Genomic DNA, 18,874 nt, shown 5'->3' with positions numbered 1-18,874 from the left:
CTCCATGCAGACTCACGCACACTGACTCCCCCGACCTAACTGGGAAAATTTATCCCCTCTCGACCCACTACAGCTCCGTGATTGATGAGCCACGCTTCTCCGAATACTGCGGCACTACGGTTCTGAACACTTGTTGCTTTGAACCGCTCCTGTTTATTTATGTCCGGTGGTTCAGAAGTCCACCGTTCGGCCAGACAAACGCGCCACACGGTGCTCCGATGGACTCCGGGGGAACTTCACTTAATAAGGGCAGCTGTGCCGTTACAGAACAGGATGACTCCCTACTAACGACCGAAACAGATGCGGTCTTACTGGTCGATGACAGCCTGATTTGTTTAATTCCCCCCTCTTCTTGGAAAAGAAGTCCTACGGGCCCCCCAAAGGGAGGGGGTGGGGTGGTTCGGTTTCGCATGAGCTCCAGATTTCCTGAAGGGTCTAAAAAAGACCTCAGTCCTCAGTTGATGTTGCTGGCTTGTTGTTGTGGTCTTAAATTCCCTTTCTATACGCCTTTTGGAAAGGGTAATACCTGTAGGCCTCTTATGTCTTTGAAATTAAGACATGCAGGACAACCAGAGTCCCTAACTTACATTTACTGGAATGAATTCCCATATAAAGAATTCCGACTGGATTCATAAAGCAAGCTGCCTTGGAATGCATGTTCCCTGCTGAAAGGCTAGACATTCCAAGCTGGTCCAGGCTGGTTTTTACTCCTCAGTGCTGGTCTAACTTGTGAATTTTGGTCAAACAGAGGGGTGATGAATACATGAAACCAACTGACAGATATATTTTATTTAAAAAAAATTTGGAAACTGATACAATTTATTTATTTATTTAATTTTATTTTTTTTAAATAGAGCATGGCAGACAGCATTTGAGTACTAAACTAAGTTCTCTTTCATGTCTCATTGCACTTAAACTGTCAAGTACACACAAGTTTATGTTAAAAACACAAATGAGTTACAAAAACGATTATGTCTGTGACCATTGTCGCTTGCAAATACACAATGGGGTAGAAACGTGCAGATTACGGAGTGGTAATATTATTATAAGATCAAGATAAGACTTGGAAGAAGTCCGATTTTTACGATTTGTCGCCAATGCATTCTTGCTGAATAAAACAGACCTTGAAGTTTTGAGCTGTCGTGCATCATTTAAAAAGCATCTAACAACCAAAATGCAACATATGTGGGGAGTGTATTTACATATATGTGTTGATGCTTACAGGGAGGCTATTGTGGAGGGGTCCCTCACTCACCCATTCGCCCTCACTCTTTATGAAAAGACACTCTACTGGACAGACTGGCAGACCCGATCCATCCATGCCTGCAACAAATATACTGGAGAGAAACGGAGAGAAATTCTCAGCGGCATTTACTCGCCGATGGACATCCAAGTGCTGGGCCAAGAGCGCCAGCCCAACAGTGAGTGAACTCACCTCAGGAACTCACAACACTAGATGATAGATGGTTGGGTTTTTATCAAACCAGAACAAAATACACATTTTATCCCAGGACCCATGAGGTTTAAGTGCTGGCCCTAAGATTCAGACTGATTTGAAGCTCTTCTGCACATTAAATGTTCATGTTAGTGAAGGATCAGTAATCTTCAATGTTGGGCTCAGGTCAGTTTCCCTCAAGAGATCCTTCACATTCCATGTTTAATTTTTTAGGTCATTCTTTCAGCACTTACTGTACTGTCTCTTTGTAAAAGTGTCGGCCTTTTGGCCCGTGAGGCAATCTGGGGAGAATAGTTCTCAGGGAATGAAATTTTTCAAGTGTTCTGCATTCCACTCTGAACAAATAAACACAGTCCCTCAGTGGAGACGGGGAACAGTCCCAGCACGATCCCACCCCCACCTTAGTCTGTGTGTGTGTGTGTGTGTGTGAGGATGTGGGTGTGGATTGCTCCGAAACATTTAACAGCCTGCAAAATCCCCACTAGGTAAATGTTTGTTGTGTTGGAGGTAAGATGATAAAGAAAGGATGAAGCAATCATCATGCAAACAAACAGTGAAGATGGAGACTAGTGATTTCAACCAAGGTGGTTCAAGCAGGTTCCAGTGGGCACTTGGGAAAAGTTTTAGCATTAGCCTTCAAAAAAAAAAGTTTTGTTAAACTTGAATATCTAATATAACAGATAAAAGCAATTATAAAATATTTAGAATACTGCTGATGAAATAAAAAGAAAAAATATATAAAATATAGTGAAAATTGTTAACGTTTTTTTTTCATGCACAAGAGTCTCAGTAAGACTGAATTTATTTAATCAAAAATTTAGTAACAGAATAATGTGAAATATTACTGCAGTTAAAAAGTAGTTGTTTTTATTTTAATATGTAATTAATTCCTGTGATGGAAAATATGCATTTTCAGCAGGCATTACTCCAGTCTACTTGATATTTCAGAAATAATAAAATGCTTTTATTCTTATTAATGTTTAAGAAAAGTTGTGTATGCTTTTATACTAATATATACAAATGTCTATATTGTCACTTTTGATCAATTCAGTGCATTCTTGGAGAATAAAATAATTCATTTATTAAAAAACTAAAATAAAATATTAAAAAACTAAACCCAAAGTTTTTAATAATAGTATAAATGTAAATTAATTTATTTAATAATTATTTTTTTAATATATGTATTTATATTATTGCAGTTGCATAGTCAAGCATTATACTTTGTCCTCACAAATGTGCCTGTATTGGTATTTAGTGAATTTCCTCATGTGTCCTTGAGCCGTGGACCAGTTATCAGTCAGTGAGATGGGCAGACACCACATCTGTGAGCAGCATGGATAACAAGTGTTGGGTCAGGGCCGTCTGTGTTTTCCTGATGGAGCAGATGCGTTTTCTGAGAGGCTGCGACGAGCAGAGCGTGACCTGGTGGAAATGGAAAAACCTGTTACAGGAAATAAAATGTTTTGCTGCCACCTGCTTTTATTCAAGGGTTGCAGTTTTGTTTAGGAACTGAGCAGGGCTTTTCTAATTTGTCGTGTCACAGATGAAAAGGAAGTTCATGGCCATTTGGTGCCAAATAATGCATCGTGTGATCGAAATCTCGAAAATAACACGTCAAGTCAATTAAAAGTAAAGTAAAATCACATATTAGATTACATCTCCTAGACATCAGTGTTAATAAATTAAGTTCCTTGTGAGATTTTCAGGTTTGCCTAAAATTTAGCACAGCATAACTAAGACACAAAAAATTAACTTTAAAGTTTCCTGAGCAATAAAAGAGTAAGCTTAATGCATTCAAGCAGTGGTTATTTATATACCAGACCTGTATTTACAATATAATTTAGTGCTCTGACACATTAATCACCCTATCTGATTAACTTTCTCTAATTAAGGTGGGGATTTGGTGAAACATTCACACACTCTATAGATGACTGTGTTTTCTGGTAATTTTTTAACCAAGAGGTCATTGCTCTTTGCAGTAATGTTAGGTAAACAGCAGTTTTATAGCTTTTCTCTTTCCCTGTCATTGCTCCACAGTTCAAACTCCATGCAGTGAAAGAAATGGAGGCTGTTCCCACCTGTGTCTCCTCTCTCCCGTGCCGCCCTTCTATAGCTGTGCTTGTCCAACTGGGGTTAAACTCAAAGAAGATGGAAAGACTTGTCGACCAGGTAAAAAGAAAACATGTTTAAATGCTAAAAAGACCCAAAAAGTATATGGTAGATGGACAGACAGACAGACAGACAGACAGACAGATAGATAGATATGGCTGCTTCTCTATGAAGAGCATGGAATGGTTTTGTTTCATTTGTAATTTTATTATGATGTTCTTGCTCTCAAGCGTAAAATTAGATTTTTATGAACTGTGGCCTTTCATGGGCTGGTTTTGGTATGAGGATTGGCATACTGTGCATCTATAAAACATTAGCATGCCGTCCTGCACAGAAGACCATGACAGAGACTAATGTTTGACAGATGGTGGTTCATTTAAGTATACTATTTAGTCAAAATCACTCTCCTATGATTCTGCAATCATGAATAATAACGGTTTTCCTCAACAGCTGACACAATTAGCTTCTATTTCTCTTTGTAATGAGAATTTTAGTCTAGATGAAGAGCTGGTAGACCTTTGGTGGTCCCATGTCAAGGTCGCCTTTTAGGGGCTGACAGGGTCAGTCCAGTGTTTGTGTGTTAAGGTCCAGTTCAGTTTGGTTGAATTACTCAGTGGTTTGTATACATTCCCTCATCTCCTTAAGGAATGCCCCTTTGCTGGTTTTTAAATTGGTAGTCATTAGGGGGTCCTTGGGAATACCAAGGAATTAAAAAATGTTATTTGCCAGGTCTGGAAAAGTCATAGCATTAGATAAAATCTTGAGCATGATCCCTTCAAATAAAAAATGTCACTTTTAATAAAAATAAGTATTGGAAATTGTTGGTGAAAATTTTTGGGTTGTGTAGTAATTGTAGCAATGTAAATTGTGGACGACAGAAAATTTTTTGCATATTAGTATGTCCAAAAAGACTTTTCTTGTTCAAAATGCAATTGACTAATTTGAACGCAGTTGTCCTTTTTATTCTTAATGAGGACGTACATTAAGTATTAAGAGCTTCTCTAAAATCAGGCTTCCCCCCCTGGCTTGCTTGAGGTTTTTTTTATTTCCCAGCCTCTCCAGAACAGACTTGACCATTGTATCTGTGCACCCAGCCTGTTAATGACAGACTGCTCTTTTATTAGGAAAAAATACATTCACCCCTTCCCAAGTTGCTCTGCCTTTCTACTTGAATTTATAACTCCTTCAGATTGGAGGCAGTGTATTCCCAGGCCAGGAAACAATGAGAAGCATTCTTCAGGCATTCATTCCAGTGGCGCAATTGAAACATGGAGCTGTCCAGTGTTGCATTAGAAGAGGACAGGGGAGGTTGTCTGGCCAAATGAAACATATTCCCATTGACCTCAGGATTAAGCAACTCTCCAGAAAAGTTTACAACTAATCAGAACAAACAATAGCCCATTGTACTGGACTTTCATTAGCTGCAATGCAAGGGCACGAGTGGCTCCAGTAGGACAAAGGATTAGCATGAGCAAACGTCCACACCTCATACTTGTTTAGCTTGGATGGCTAAATTGAAGGCATTTGTTTTGGTTTAGTCAGACGTCCACTTACTTTGATAACATGCAAGGCAGAACGGAGGACAAATTAAAACCAAAAGAAGTCGAAAAAAAAAGCCCAAGAAACCCTAGAGGAGCTGTTTTTTCCTTTTCTTATTGGTGTCAGCACTGATGGATGTCACTACTTATTGGGTGCCGTGGACCGCAGCTGGTGTTGTGGGTACTGGAGCGTGCTCGGTTACAAAGAGAGATTAAATAAGGACAAGGTTGGACCTAATTGCTTCCACAGATTGGGTCTAGACAGATTCTGCTGTTGGTATTTAAACCTGGCATGGGGTTTTTGTAATGGAGCAATGCAATCTTGCAGTGCACCGTCTGTAGGGACAACTCTGCAATTCATGCTACTAATTGCTACTGTCAGACTCAGTTTTCTTTGACGAGTTGAATCTATGCCCTAGGCATGGTAGCAGTCTTAATACATGTATTTGTACACCTTTTTGTGAGATACTTTTGAGTTACTGCTTTCCTAATAGAAGTAGACAGTGCAGGTCAAAGGGCAGATGATCTCTGGTCCGTAATGAATCTTTTGCAGTAGCAGATGTCTTTGTTGTTCTCAACCTTATAAGAAAATCTCAATCTTATTACCAGGGGCAGAACAGGTGCTTCTACTGGCTCGCCGCACTGACCTTCGGCGGATATCCCTGGATTTACCTGACTTCACGGACATCGTCTTACAAGTCAGTGACATACGGCACGCAATTGCCATTGATTATGACCCAGTGGAAGGATACGTCTACTGGACGGATGATGAGGTGAAGGCCATCCGCCGTGCCCGAATAGACGGAAGTGATGCCCAGACTTTGGTCACCAATGAAATCAACCATCCTGATGGAATTGCGGTGGACTGGGTGGCGCGCAACCTCTACTGGACGGACACTGGCACTGATCGCATTGAGGTGACTAGACTCAACGGCACTTCTCGACGCATCCTCATATCTGAGAATCTGGATGAACCACGAGCCATCGTGTTAGATCCCATAAACGGGTATGGAAATTAATGTACTTAATTTCAATAATCTCTAAGGGAATTCCTTCTGTATTAGCATGTAGTTTACCTTCCCCCTTGTTGCTGTTATGCAGATACATGTACTGGACTGACTGGGGAGAGATGCCCAAGATCGAACGAGCAAACCTGGATGGAACGGACAGGGTTGTGCTGCTCAACACCTCCCTTGGTTGGCCCAATGGTTTGGCCATTGACTACGTCGCAGGAAAGCTTTACTGGGGCGATGCCAAAACGGACAAAATCGAGGTAAGTCAACTAACATTTTGCTCTAAAGGTGCTGTCACCTTGTTGCAATGTTTGCTCATTACATTTCCTTTCACCAGAAGCATATACGAGTAACTGTGAAATTTTATTGCGTTCCATGCTCGACAAGAGCTGAATTGAGACTCAAGCTTTGGTGCTGATTGAATAGTCTGAGTATGTGGAGAAATGAGAGGGGACCTGAGGACTGCTGGAGAGTACAAGGGCGAATTCTTTGTGGAAAGTGAGCAGTTAGTCCTTCAAGTACTTCTCTGAAGTGATCATCATATGTACATTTCACTAATGGACTTTTGGAGGGCATTTCTCCAAATGATCAAAAAATGTTTTTTTTTTTTTCAAAACAACCATTTGAATAGCGCCCCCTTCCTCCAGTGAGCAAAATTGCAGTTTGGAAAAGAGTCTTGCGATAGCCGTGAGAGTCTAGAGTGTATTGAGTGCACATTCTTCATTGACATTGAAGTTTATCAAGCTGTTCAGTGTTAAGTGTTTCTGGAATCTGATACTGACTGTGTAATCTAAAAAATAAAAGGGACACCAGACATCCGGTCAGTTCACGTACTTTTGTTTTTGTTTGAAGATTAACCATTGTGAAACCTCAAGTATATCCGTTTCATTTTTACATGGATTATTTTCTGGTCTTGTGTTCTAACACAGGCCTCAGACCAAATGTCTTGATTTATTCTGTCTTAATTTTTTCCACATCTGTTTTTGTTTCCTCAAAGTCTGTTCTTTTGTGGCACAGGCTTCGTGGTCTGGGCGTTTTCATGGTTTTGGCATTGTGTAATTAGTCCGCTACCTGTAGGCACAGGTCCCTGGGTGTCATAATACAGAGGTTTTTCTTTCAGTCAGTATCCCTGAAAGCCTGTCTTGTAAACACAAAAGATGCTAAGGAAACATCCCCCTCTTATTTTCCTGTGCTCGTTTGCTTTTCTTCTCACGCTGACTCTCAACAACCTTTCCAAACCTGGCTCTCCCAATATCTTGCTATACTTCGACTAATACTCTCTGAAAGGCAGACAGATTTTCTTCTTTTCTGTGTGTGTTTTTATTTGTAGACTTATATAATAGTAGACTTGTAGAATATTATAAATGCTGTAAAGGACCTAATGCATTGACTAATGTTTACGAATTGGACAATTTATGAATGTTATGGATTGTAACTAGAACTGCATAATAATACAGTTGATCTTGTGTTGTCTAGGTTCATAAACCTGTTAACCTAGATGTGTGGCAAGTTTAGGTAAGAGCTGTCAAACTGTGTATTTAAAGGGTAGGTATTATTTACTGATGCACTGAACTCCCAGTGAGTTTGCGGACAGTCACAGCCAGCAAAATCCCATCACAACTAACCTGTTTGTAACCCAGGGCTTTTTTATAAATCTGCCAGGTTCCCTGCTGTGGCGTTTAAAGAGAAGGGGCAGTAGGACAGGCAGGCCAAGGGTGAACAGCAGGGCAAGGGTGGCCTAAAAAACCACCACGTCTCTGCACGAGTCCCTGTTTGTGTGCAATCTGCTTTACTCTCTCTTTGAGATGCAGAGGTGTTTTCTGTGGCCGTTAAAGGGAGGAACGTTTTCCTGTGTTAAAGTCGGGCTGAATGAGTTGAGGATTAGGGCACTCCTGCTGACAGATCCAGCTCGGTAAAAGGCCAGATTCTCATTAAAGTCCACGTGCAACAGAATAATCCTCCCCCAAACATCCCAATGGAGGACTACTGAGCACTGGGACTCTGTTTTAAAGCTGTCTTTCCTATAGAGAAAAAAAATACTTTCTAGCAATTGTATTTTTGCTCATATCAAAACTGGTTTTAGCAAAAACCTTGTCATTGACTGACAGCGTCCTCACATTTTCCTCAAGAGAGAGTTGTAGAAGAAGGTGGGCTTTGGAACATTTGCATCGTAGGTTTTGTAGTCAGTTCAGCCAACCAGCTATGTTTTTGACCCAGGAACAGTGTCGGTCAAAGGTTTGTTCTTTCATACTGAATGACATTTAATGAAGAGATCAATTGTATTTCATTGAGTTACAATCTTGTCTCAGATGTTTCTCCCTAAAATTCCTGGGGAGAAATAAAAATAGTTACGAAGATATTTGTTGCTGTAAACTGAACCTATATAGCATAGCTCAGATAATTCTCTGAAACTTCCCTGAAACTAGAGACATGTGAGAAAACTGGTGCGACGTTCAAGATGCAAGCACAAATCTCCATTTACTGTTTATTTCCTCCCATTGCTATAACTCAGAAACCTTTAGCCAATAGAATATTTTGCCAATATACAATAGCGACATTGAGGAGATCTCATTTGTGGTTGTTCTGTCCGGTTGAGATTATCACCCAGAGGAGCATTGTTATTGCTCTATCAACTTTGTCTTAAATGATTCTTCTTAGTGTAAAATCCAAAAATGAAAACAATTGAGACAATTTGTCAGATGATTTGATATCATCAAGTATCTGATGTGAAATACTGACATTTTTGGCAGATCTGAACACAGTTCGAGGCTGATGATACACTGGGTAACTTTTTGAGCAATTTTGCCTGGCAACTTTTTTTGAGGATTGTTGCCGGTGTCTCACCTGGTTGCTCATCGATGGCATTTTGTGCATCGAGACCAATTCTGAAACTCTAAAAAGGACAGGGTCGTTTTCTAAAGAGAAAAATTTGTTCAGCACAAGATTTAATTCACTTGCTCTCCATTTAATCTCATTACCATGTAGGAGAAACAATTGAGATATTAAAAAGCCTAATTTGTGATTTTACTGTTCCTTTGGAAGTGTCTCTCTTTTCTCCTGCCCGGCTGAGGAGGGAAGCTCTGTGGTCATGTGTTCAGAGCTGACCCCCTGCCTAGTCCAGAACAAAAGCTGCACAGAATAGAGGCAAAATCTCGCGGAGGTCCTCCTCCATCCACGCACACCACCCCACCCCTGCACCAGATGCACTTTTTGGGTGGCTGCGCTGCATTCCCCAGCCTCCCAGCAGCTGACAAGTGTGTTCTGTTCTCCTTTCTCACAAGGGTTCTTCAGATTCACCTTAATGAAGGCGTAGGCCATTCTTTAGCTTGCCCACTTACCCTCTGAAAGGAAGAAAAGCCCTTGAAGTGCTAATCGGCGGAGTTGCAGCACGGCCCAGCCGTCAGTAATTTCTCATTAAAGATTTTCTTTTTTGCATACTGATGCACGCTTACCTCATTTCAGCTGCCCTTTTTATTTTGAAAAGGCCGATTCTGGACTGCCTCCAAACAGAGTCACATTTACATGTTAACTGTTTGCCTTTTTTTTTTCACCCGCTTGGTTCCTTTCGGTCGATGGTGGGTGTGAGGGAGGGCGGCTCTTTTTTTAGGAGCTGAAAACAACATTAAGTTTTAAATGAGGAGTTTTGAAAAGTGCCTTCTGGCATTTGGAATGTGGCTGCTCACTGCCTGAATGGTTATAAATAGAGGAATGGAGGCTTTCAGGCCCTCCTCCCTCCCTGTTGCCTTCTTGCTTTTTTTCCCCCTTTAACACGGCTGGTGATAGGCCTTGTCTGAAAGGGGCTTTTTTTTTACCTTCCTCCTTGAAAAGTTGAATTGCATTTGGGGCTGAGGACATTTCCATTGTTAATTTTTCATGTTTGTGAAAGGACCATGTAGCAGTTTTTCCACCTGTTTTTAAGACATGATTTTTAGGCTTGACAGAGTTTTTATTTTATTGTATATGGCTGTCATATTTGGTTTTATAGGGATATTTACCCACAATTGAATGTTTTTCTTTTTCCTTACGATTTACTTCCTTTTTCTGAAATAATGGTAGTATTAACAGAGACATTATGAAATGCGTAGTTTTTCTTTCTGTGGCACACAAGATTTCAGGAGAAATTAAATATTGACTGGGCACTTTTCACGCAATTAGAAATGAAGAGAGAAGGGAGCTTTGAACACCAATAAAGATGCAAAAGCGCCACTTCCAAGTCTTCTGTAAACATTTGATAGCTGTAGGAGAAACATACCAATATTTAGTCATTATTCTCTGAAAATCTTGAATATATTAAAGGGATACTTAACACAAAAATGAAAAAATCTGTCATTATTTACTCACCCTCATGTAGTTTCAAACCTGTAAGACCTTCGGAACACAAATTAAGATATTGTTTATTAAACTGAGAGCTCTCTGACCCTCCATAGACAGCAAAATAACTGCAATATTGTTTCTTGAGGGTGAGTGATTAAAGACAGAAATTTCTTTATTTTGGGGTGAACAAACCCTTTTAAAGCTGTGTCCTATTTCAGAGACTTTGCTTTTGTCACAATGATTTGTTCATAAATCAGAACGATTAAATTCTTGATTTTACTTTACTCAGCATTCCAGCAGTTAAAGGGCCACACAGATGGGAAATCAAAAATTACCTGTATTACAGTGTATGATGTAGCTGTCCATCTGTGTAAATAGAGTACTTTTTGGTTCAATTACTTTGCACATTATTTATAAAGTTATTGGCTTCTAAAGTAAGGAGTCGACTCTGAATCGCTGAAACGAGTCGTTATAGATTCCAAATCTTTGGCCATCTCTATGTACGTCACTAGGAGCACTTTGCATAATAATCTCCGCCTACCGTGTTGGGAGAAACGGAACTCTGACCTGCCCCACCCCCACACACAGACGCTCTGGTTGGTGTGAGAGCATCATGTCGAGGAGACAGTGTGTTTTTAATTGTAAAGGCAAGTTTGTTTTATTTTCACTGCCAAAGAATGAAGATCAGAAGAACCAATGGCTAAAATTCGTTTTCACCACAATACCAGAGCAGTACAACAAATCCCTTTTGTTGTGTTCACAACATTTCACTGATGACTGCTTTTCTAATCTCGGTTCGAGTACAGCGGGATTTTCAAAGCGTTTGGCCATAAAAGAGGGTTCATTACCAACTTTATTTAGACCTACGAGCATCTCCGAATCACAACGCGAAGTATGATTATGAAGTTATGTGTCTGTTTTCTCCCGAGCGTCTTATCATGTGTGCTGTCTGCAGCCTGTCTGCGCTGATCGTCATGTACAAACACGTCATTAAAATGAAGTGTAACTCCGTGAATAGTCAACGAAGAGACATGAGAGAGATATCTATAGAAAGCTTGACATGTCTACTTTAAAACAAGTGCTGCCGAAAACAGATATTCTGTGATAAAGTAATCCATATGAAAACAACGCAATGTCTGTTTTTCATGTCTCCCTTTAATATATCTAATGTGACCACGCCCCCCGCTGAACGCGCTATTCAGATTCAAACTGAAGCGCGTGGCTTGAATACACCCACACAGAAGAAAAAGCAGCGAGACTGTTCAAGTTTTTTATTTTACTGTTTGCTTCGCGGTGAGAGGAATAAGACATAATTCACCCCAAAAAGATGCTAACGCGTAGTTTACTGTAGAGGTGTGTGCGGAACAACCAATCAAACCTGACTATGTCAGTTGACCAATCAGAACACAGTATGCTACCGAAAGGTGGGGTTTAAGGAAACTGAATCTTTTGAACAGCTTCGCGCGAACCGTTTGGGGATCTCTGAGAATTGAGGTAATTTTTAAATGATATTTTGACAAAATGACAATGTTTTTTAACCTTGGATGGATTTAAACCTAATGTACAGGACTTATAAACAGTGATAGTAAGCTTAGAATTTTCATCTTACTGGCTCTTTAACTGCTCACTGAAGATTATCTGTAAATAATAATCTAAATATTATTCTGTTTCTCACAGAAAGCTTTTGTATGACTTCATAAGACTTGGTATATAGTGCATGAATCATACTTTTATCATGCTTTTGCCTTCTTTCTGTAGCTTAAAAGCTTCGGTCTCAAGCTACTGTAAGTGCATAGACCTCCACAGTCTCCAGAATTTATGGATGTGAGTAAATGATGACAAAAACTTTATTTTAATGGTCAACTATTACTTGAATGGTGTAAATGGCCACTAAAATATTTTTTTATCCTTACGTTTCACTACATAGATGGACATTTGCTTTTGTGTTTAACCACCTGACATGTCCTCACCTTCACAATTCAAGCTTTAACTGGTGCTTCAGGTTCACAGCCTGTTCTCTTAAATGACGAAAGAGCATTTTGAATGAGTGCCAAAAACATCCCCTTTCATCTCAGGTCCCATACGTCTGAAAAGGAGGCTTGATTACTGGCGTTCGCACTGGAATGTTTTTTCCTTAAACAGTATGGGAATTGTGGGGCTTTCATTTCTGTCGCTCTAGCCGTGTGTTTTCACCTCTTTTCGGAGCAGTCAAACTCACCCCCTCATTCACCCCACACCCCTTTGAACCCTTTAGAAGTCACCGCAGACCCCCTCTATTCACCCCCTCAGTGTAGAGATGTTTAAGATAACTCATTTGACTGATGTGCCGTCCCTGGTGTAGAAAGTCCCCTGCTTTGTGGGGCAATTATGTAGATTCTGCTTTCACAGAGTCTTTTGTGACCCTGATTGCGAAGTGCCATGGGTGCCCTCTGGGTTCCCATAAAGACAAATATGTACAACAGAGTGAAGCAGAGCTTGCGCAAAACAGGAGGGCTTTTTTTTAGGGTCGTCTCAAGCAGAGATGTAAATATTGTTGAGGGAAACAGTTTGTACACTTGTTTGAAGAGGACATCATCATTGGGTAGTTTGCTTTAACTGTTATTGCTGGCATTTAATCAATAAATATTTAAATAAATATATGTTTGTATTAATTGCATCCAAAATATAAGTTTTTTTTTGAGCGTGTCCTGTGTATATTTATGCATAACACGTGCATATATACACGTGCACACCATGTGTGTGTATTTACATATGCACAATAAATATACACAGTACACAAATATATTATGTAAACAAAAACTTTTATTATGGATGTGATAAAACGTGATTAATCATTTGACAGCACTTTATTTTAATAAGTATGTATGTATATTACGGGTGTAAGAAAATATAGTTACACGTGAGTATTGTGATATTTTGTTTGGCAATCCAATAATTCTCAAAAACAGAATATCGGTATTTTTAAAATTTCAGATAAAGATTTCATTTTAGTTTGTATCCAGTGGTGCGGTAGGATTGTCGCGTGGTGGCTGCAGCTTTATCTCGTGAATGGGGTATTTTTTTCAGTTGGGGCTGTGCTCGCGTTGCTGTCTCTGTGATTCCACACGGAACATAAAGACAAATTTAGTTTTCTTCAGGAATCCTGCAAGAACTTTATTTTTTCATTGATGTAATTTTGTTCAGATCAAAATGTTATGACATTGTATGCCACAATTGTACACTCAAACTGTGAACCTTTAAAGCAGGGTCTAACGTTTCTAGCTATACATTTTATACATATACATTTAACTAAAGAATTCCTTTACTCATATTGCAAAAAAAAAAATTCAGAACCATTGAATGTTACATTGGGACGGTTTGCAGCCGAGTGTGAATCGGCTGGGATGAGAATCAGCACCTCCAAGTCCGAGGCCATGGTTCTCAGTCGGAAAAGGGTGGATTGCCCACTTCAGGTTGGTGGAGAGTTCCTGCCTCAAGTGGAGGAGTTCAGGTATCTTGGAGTCTTGTTCACGAGTGAGGGAAGGATGGAACGTGAGATTGACAGACGGATCGGTGCAGCTTCTGCAGTAATGCGGTCGCTGTACCGGTCTGTCGTGGTGAAGAAGGAGCTGAGCTGTAAGGCAAAGCTCTCGATTTACCGGTCAATCTACGTTCCTACTCTCACCTATGGTCATGAGCTGTGGGTCATGACCGAAAGGACAAGATCCCGGATACAGGCGGCCGAAATGAGCTTTCTCCGTCGGGTGGCTGGGCGCTCCCTTAGAGATAGGGTGAGAAGCTCGGTCACTCGGGAGGAGCTCAGAGTAGAGCCGTTGCTCCTCCACATCGAGAGGAGCCAGCTGAGGTGGCTCGGGCATCTATTTCGGATGCCTCCTGGACGCCTTCCCAGGGAGGTGTTCCAGGCACGTCTCACCGGGAGGAGGCCCCGGGGAAGACCTAGGACACGCTGGAGGGACTATGTCTCCCGGCTGGCCTGGGAACGCCTCGGGGTCCCCCCGGAAGAGCTGGAGGAAGTGGCTAGGGAGAGGGAAGTCTGGGCGTCTCTGCTTAGACTGTTGCCCCCGCGACCCGGCCCCGGATAAGCGGAAGATGATGGATGGATGGATGGATGAATGTTACAGGGACTGATTATTGCAAATGCAGATCCCAATGTTCTTGTTAAAAAAATTTATTTATTTATTTTATGCTAAGGTTTGCATATGGTGGTGTGTCCTTAATAACATGTTAAGGCCTTTATTAACTTGAACTCCAGAAGGTAACAGGCTTTTATTTGAAGCAGGCTTTTTATTAGAGGCAGGCTTATATTTCTAATTCCATCTTTTTGATAAGTAATTGTTTTAAATAACCCATTTTAAATTAAAAGTGATAGCGTTCCAGTGGACAGAGATCATAACATTAGCACAGAATCAGTTCAGAATCAATCACCAGAAGAATCAGTTTGGTTCAGACGCGCTCTGTGTCAGTCTGCTTCACGCTGAATCACGCATGCGCAGTATCATCAATTCCTCGGTTCTCGAATCGGACGCGTCCGACAGAAACGGTTCTCGGTTCAGTGTACTGGTGATCCGAAAACCGATGCAACCGGTTCTTGACTCGAGAATGAAAAACGCTCCGGCAGTGGGCATGTACGTTTGTTATCTGGCTCTCCTGCACAAATTTTCCACCGGCCTTTATTTAAGACAGGCCTTTATTTGTCTGTGTTGACCATGCTCCCGGCCACTCTAAGAAGCCCGGCGTTTATTTGACTACCGGTTTTTATTTGAGGAATTATGGTGTATGTGTATAATGTATATGGTTACAGTTATTGTTTTCAAAGCCAAAAGCCAGTTTGGCCTATTAAATACCAAATAAACATCTGGTTTATGCATACTTTCCTTCTTTCTTGTAGAATCGGGCAGTTAGCTTGTCAATAAAAAATCTCGATTGGGCAGTTTGCTTGGGAAAAAATCAGTATCGGAATCGGCCATGAAAAATCATGATCGGGGCATCCCTACATATTTTATTTTTACAAATAGATTTAAAATAAAATCTGAAAAATTATAGATACATGATGTATACCAGTCAGCCCTTTGTATTTTTTTATTTTATGTGTTTATTTTTCAGTATATTTATTCTGTATTCTGTCGATTCACATTGCTTAATAGCTACATTCGTCCCTTTTTCCCTTTCCTAAAAGTCTTAATTTTCCTTTCAATGAAGCCATTTGACTACAATGAATCCTAAAGTGCATTTTGATGGCCCTTCAGTATGGCAACACTGTGACAATGCAAAGCAACAGCTTGAAAGAGGGCTTTATTTGCAGCGGAACGATGTGAGGTGGCCGAGGGCTGGTCTGCTGATGGATGCTGGCAAAAAAAACATAAGTGTGAAGAGGATCAATAATGCTTTTCTCTAAAGTCCCCCCAAAGCATTTGCACCAATGGCCCTGGGACATTGTGGCCGACAGGAGCCGTGAAACTTGATTTGCGCAGGGTTTTTCCAGCGAGGGGCCTCTCGCTAAAACATTGGCCATGCTAATGATAGCTCCTTTGTCTATGAGTTAGCGGCACATCCAAGGCCCATCAGAGCGAGGGCTGTTTTGATTCGGATGGTAGTGGTAGAATAAGCTGCTTTGAAGAGGCTGCGAGCTTCAAATGCAGCTCCGCTTACATGCGGTTCGTACAGGTGATGGATGTCCCATACAAGTCTGGCAGACATCCAGAGAACTTCCTTCCCGGGCAGGAAGGAGGCATATTATAGTACGTCTGAATAGAATATTATGCACTACTCCGTTACACACATAAACATACAGTATGTCTTATTCTGTAAAACTGTGACATACAGCCAGTGCCCATGACGTAGGTACAGCGTCTGGTCTCTGCTCTAGTTTTCTCACTAGAATTCGCTCAAATGCAACAGAATTGCAAGTTTGCGCCTCTGTGCGGGCCAAATCCAGCCAGCGGTAGTCCAAGCCAAACAGCACTATAGTTAATTGCCTGGTAACAGTTTGTTGCTGTTGCTGGCTGTTTCACCATGAGGTCTTAAACTTTGATGTTCCAGGCTCCAAGGATACACGGTTTCACTTGAATTATAGGGGTATAAAAGACACCTGACTTTCGTAATATTTTCCAACTCCTGTGGCCAGCGCCGTGCACACTATCCAGCAATTCTTTCTCGTGCAGTTTTTGAGTAATTTTGTTTGAGAAAACGAATACGCTCAAACGTAAGATTTTTACAGGCCAGCAGGACTTTGACAGACTGCAGAAACACTCAAAATTGCTTTTAAGCGTGATGAATTAGAAGAATAGATGGTTGCGTGTGCACGAAATGCTTTAATGGTTACATTTAAAAGACCATCAAGTCGGTTTCCCTTGAAAAGGAACCATTATCATTTGTTTAGAGCACAGTGTTAGGTTTACAGTGTTGTGGCATTCTTACTTATTATAACATCACCTTGTAGACCTCCATGATGGTTTTGGCTCTTTGGACCAAAATCCAAAATCTCTTGCTTTTCTTCTAGATGTTCACAATTTATTGAAGGCATAGTTCACACAAAAATTTAATTCTGTCATTATTTACTCACTCTCATGTCGTTCCAAACCCGTAAGACCTTCATTCATATAATTCATAACACAAATTAAGATATTTTTACGACAAACGCTACTGTCACGTTCAAGGCCCAGAAAGGTAGTTAGAAATATATATCGTTAAAATATAGTCCATGTTACATTTTCTGCGCAAAGAAAACAATAACATTGACTTAATTCAACAGTTCTTTCTCCTGTGTCAGTCTCTGCCGTTTCCAGTCTCTAATTGTTTTAACAATATGTGACATGACATAATTTAATCTTTGTTATTGCCTTCTGCTATGATGATTATCATAATTTGTGAGTGAAAATTTTGAATCGTTCCCCGAGTTAAGATTTGATCAGACTGCTTGTAAACATTATAAAGCCCAGTTTCTAAGCTTTTATGCAACACTAAGAGGTTTAAAACTCAAAGTAAATCTATCAGTTGTTTTGTCAACTATAAAAATGCTGTTTATTATCACTTCTCATTATTGCGCTAGAAATGTTATATGAGTGCTTCGTGCTATTCGGATGCGGATCCTCTTTCTCTATTTTTCTCACACTACAAGTGAGACTTGTGAAATTGTAGCGTCTGGCACCCACGGCCTGGTTTCACTCAGCGCTGCTAGTCCTTCCTGTCCTGTAGCTCTGTTATTGCCACCACAATCCATCTCATTTCCTGAGGGATGTTCGCCACTGTCCCACATCTGTCAGCGGGAGGGTAGTGAAGGGGAAAGACGCCCAGCTCTCCGCTCCTGTTCTGGAGATGTTCACAGATTATTAACTTAATACAGCAGCGGTTGTCCCAGTTTTTTTTATTTTTTTGCAGTAGTGTTGTGGTGAGCAGTCACCGGCAGCTGTCAGCTCGCAATGCATCCCATATGTACCCCAGAGAAAACACATTGTTTCCGAATTTAAATCCAATTGAGACACCATTTCAACTTGTAGCTTACTGGTCGGGTTAGACAAACCCTTGGCTGTCCCAGGTGGAGCAGCATATCACTGTAGACAAATCAGGGTGGGAACATTTAAAGCTTATGTGAGTCAAAGAACATTGCTTTCAGTCTGGGTGGTGCTTCACAGGGGTTTGTGAAAGTGATCCACGGTCTATTAACGAAAGACACTCCGCTACACTAATTCACCCCCCCTCCAAAAAAAAAAAATTATGTCATTAATTACTCACCCTCATTTCAATTCTGTAAGGCCTTCGTTCATCTTTGGAACAAATATTAAGATGTTTTTGATGATATCCAAGAGCTTTCTGGCCCTGCTTAGACTGCAACGCTACTATCACGTTCAATGCCCAAATAATTTGTAAGAGACTATCGTTAAAATAGGCCATGCGACATCAGTGGTTCAACCTTAATTTTATGAAACTACGAGAATACTTTCTGTGTGCAGGTCTTGCGGGTTTAGAACGACATGAGGGTAAGAAAGTTTAGGTTATGACAGAATTTCAAAAAAAAAATTCTATGTGGACTATCCCTTTAAGACCGATCATTGAAACACAAATGACAATATTTTTTATGAAACCGGAGAGGTTAAATTTCACTACTTTTTTTGTGTAAGCAAAGAGAATATTATTGATTTTTAATTGCGGTCACATGTATGTAAATTTAAATGTAGCATTTATGGCAGTTTAGGTAAGATGAATACTTGTGTCTCTACTGTCTGAACTTCTCATCTTACTGCTCTTTGTCAAAACATAAGAGCTCCACTCCCCGAGTCTGGGCGTGTGAGGTTTTTTTTTCAAATATTATTATTTTTCCCTCCCAAAGAAGCATTGGCCTTCTGAAAGCCATGTCAGATAGCCACCGGATGTTGGTGTGTTTACTTATGTTGGCCTGTTTATGAATCGAGTAAACAGGATACCAGCATTTTTGCTAGGTTGGTCTA

At 40.5% G+C, this 18,874-nt stretch overlaps 1 protein-coding gene across 1 annotated transcript in view; it reads left to right on the top strand.

Moving 5' to 3' along the window:
- LOC113043065 (low-density lipoprotein receptor-related protein 5-like) overlaps window positions 1-18,874 on the top strand; it is a 64,104-nt gene that overhangs the window by 17,376 nt on the left and 27,854 nt on the right. The window contains exons 5-8 of the mRNA XM_026202191.1: window positions 1,225-1,421; window positions 3,494-3,625; window positions 5,713-6,109; window positions 6,205-6,376. Of these exons, the coding sequence (XP_026057976.1) occupies window positions 1,225-1,421; window positions 3,494-3,625; window positions 5,713-6,109; window positions 6,205-6,376 (898 nt within the window). The remainder of the gene's footprint in view (window positions 1-1,224; window positions 1,422-3,493; window positions 3,626-5,712; window positions 6,110-6,204; window positions 6,377-18,874) is intronic.

Source organism: Carassius auratus, chromosome 25, assembly GCF_003368295.1.
Source record: "Carassius auratus strain Wakin chromosome 25, ASM336829v1, whole genome shotgun sequence".
NCBI lineage: Eukaryota > Metazoa > Chordata > Actinopteri > Cypriniformes > Cyprinidae > Carassius > Carassius auratus.
Note: the sequence above shows the minus strand (reverse complement) of the source record. Positions and strands in the feature narration are given on the sequence as shown.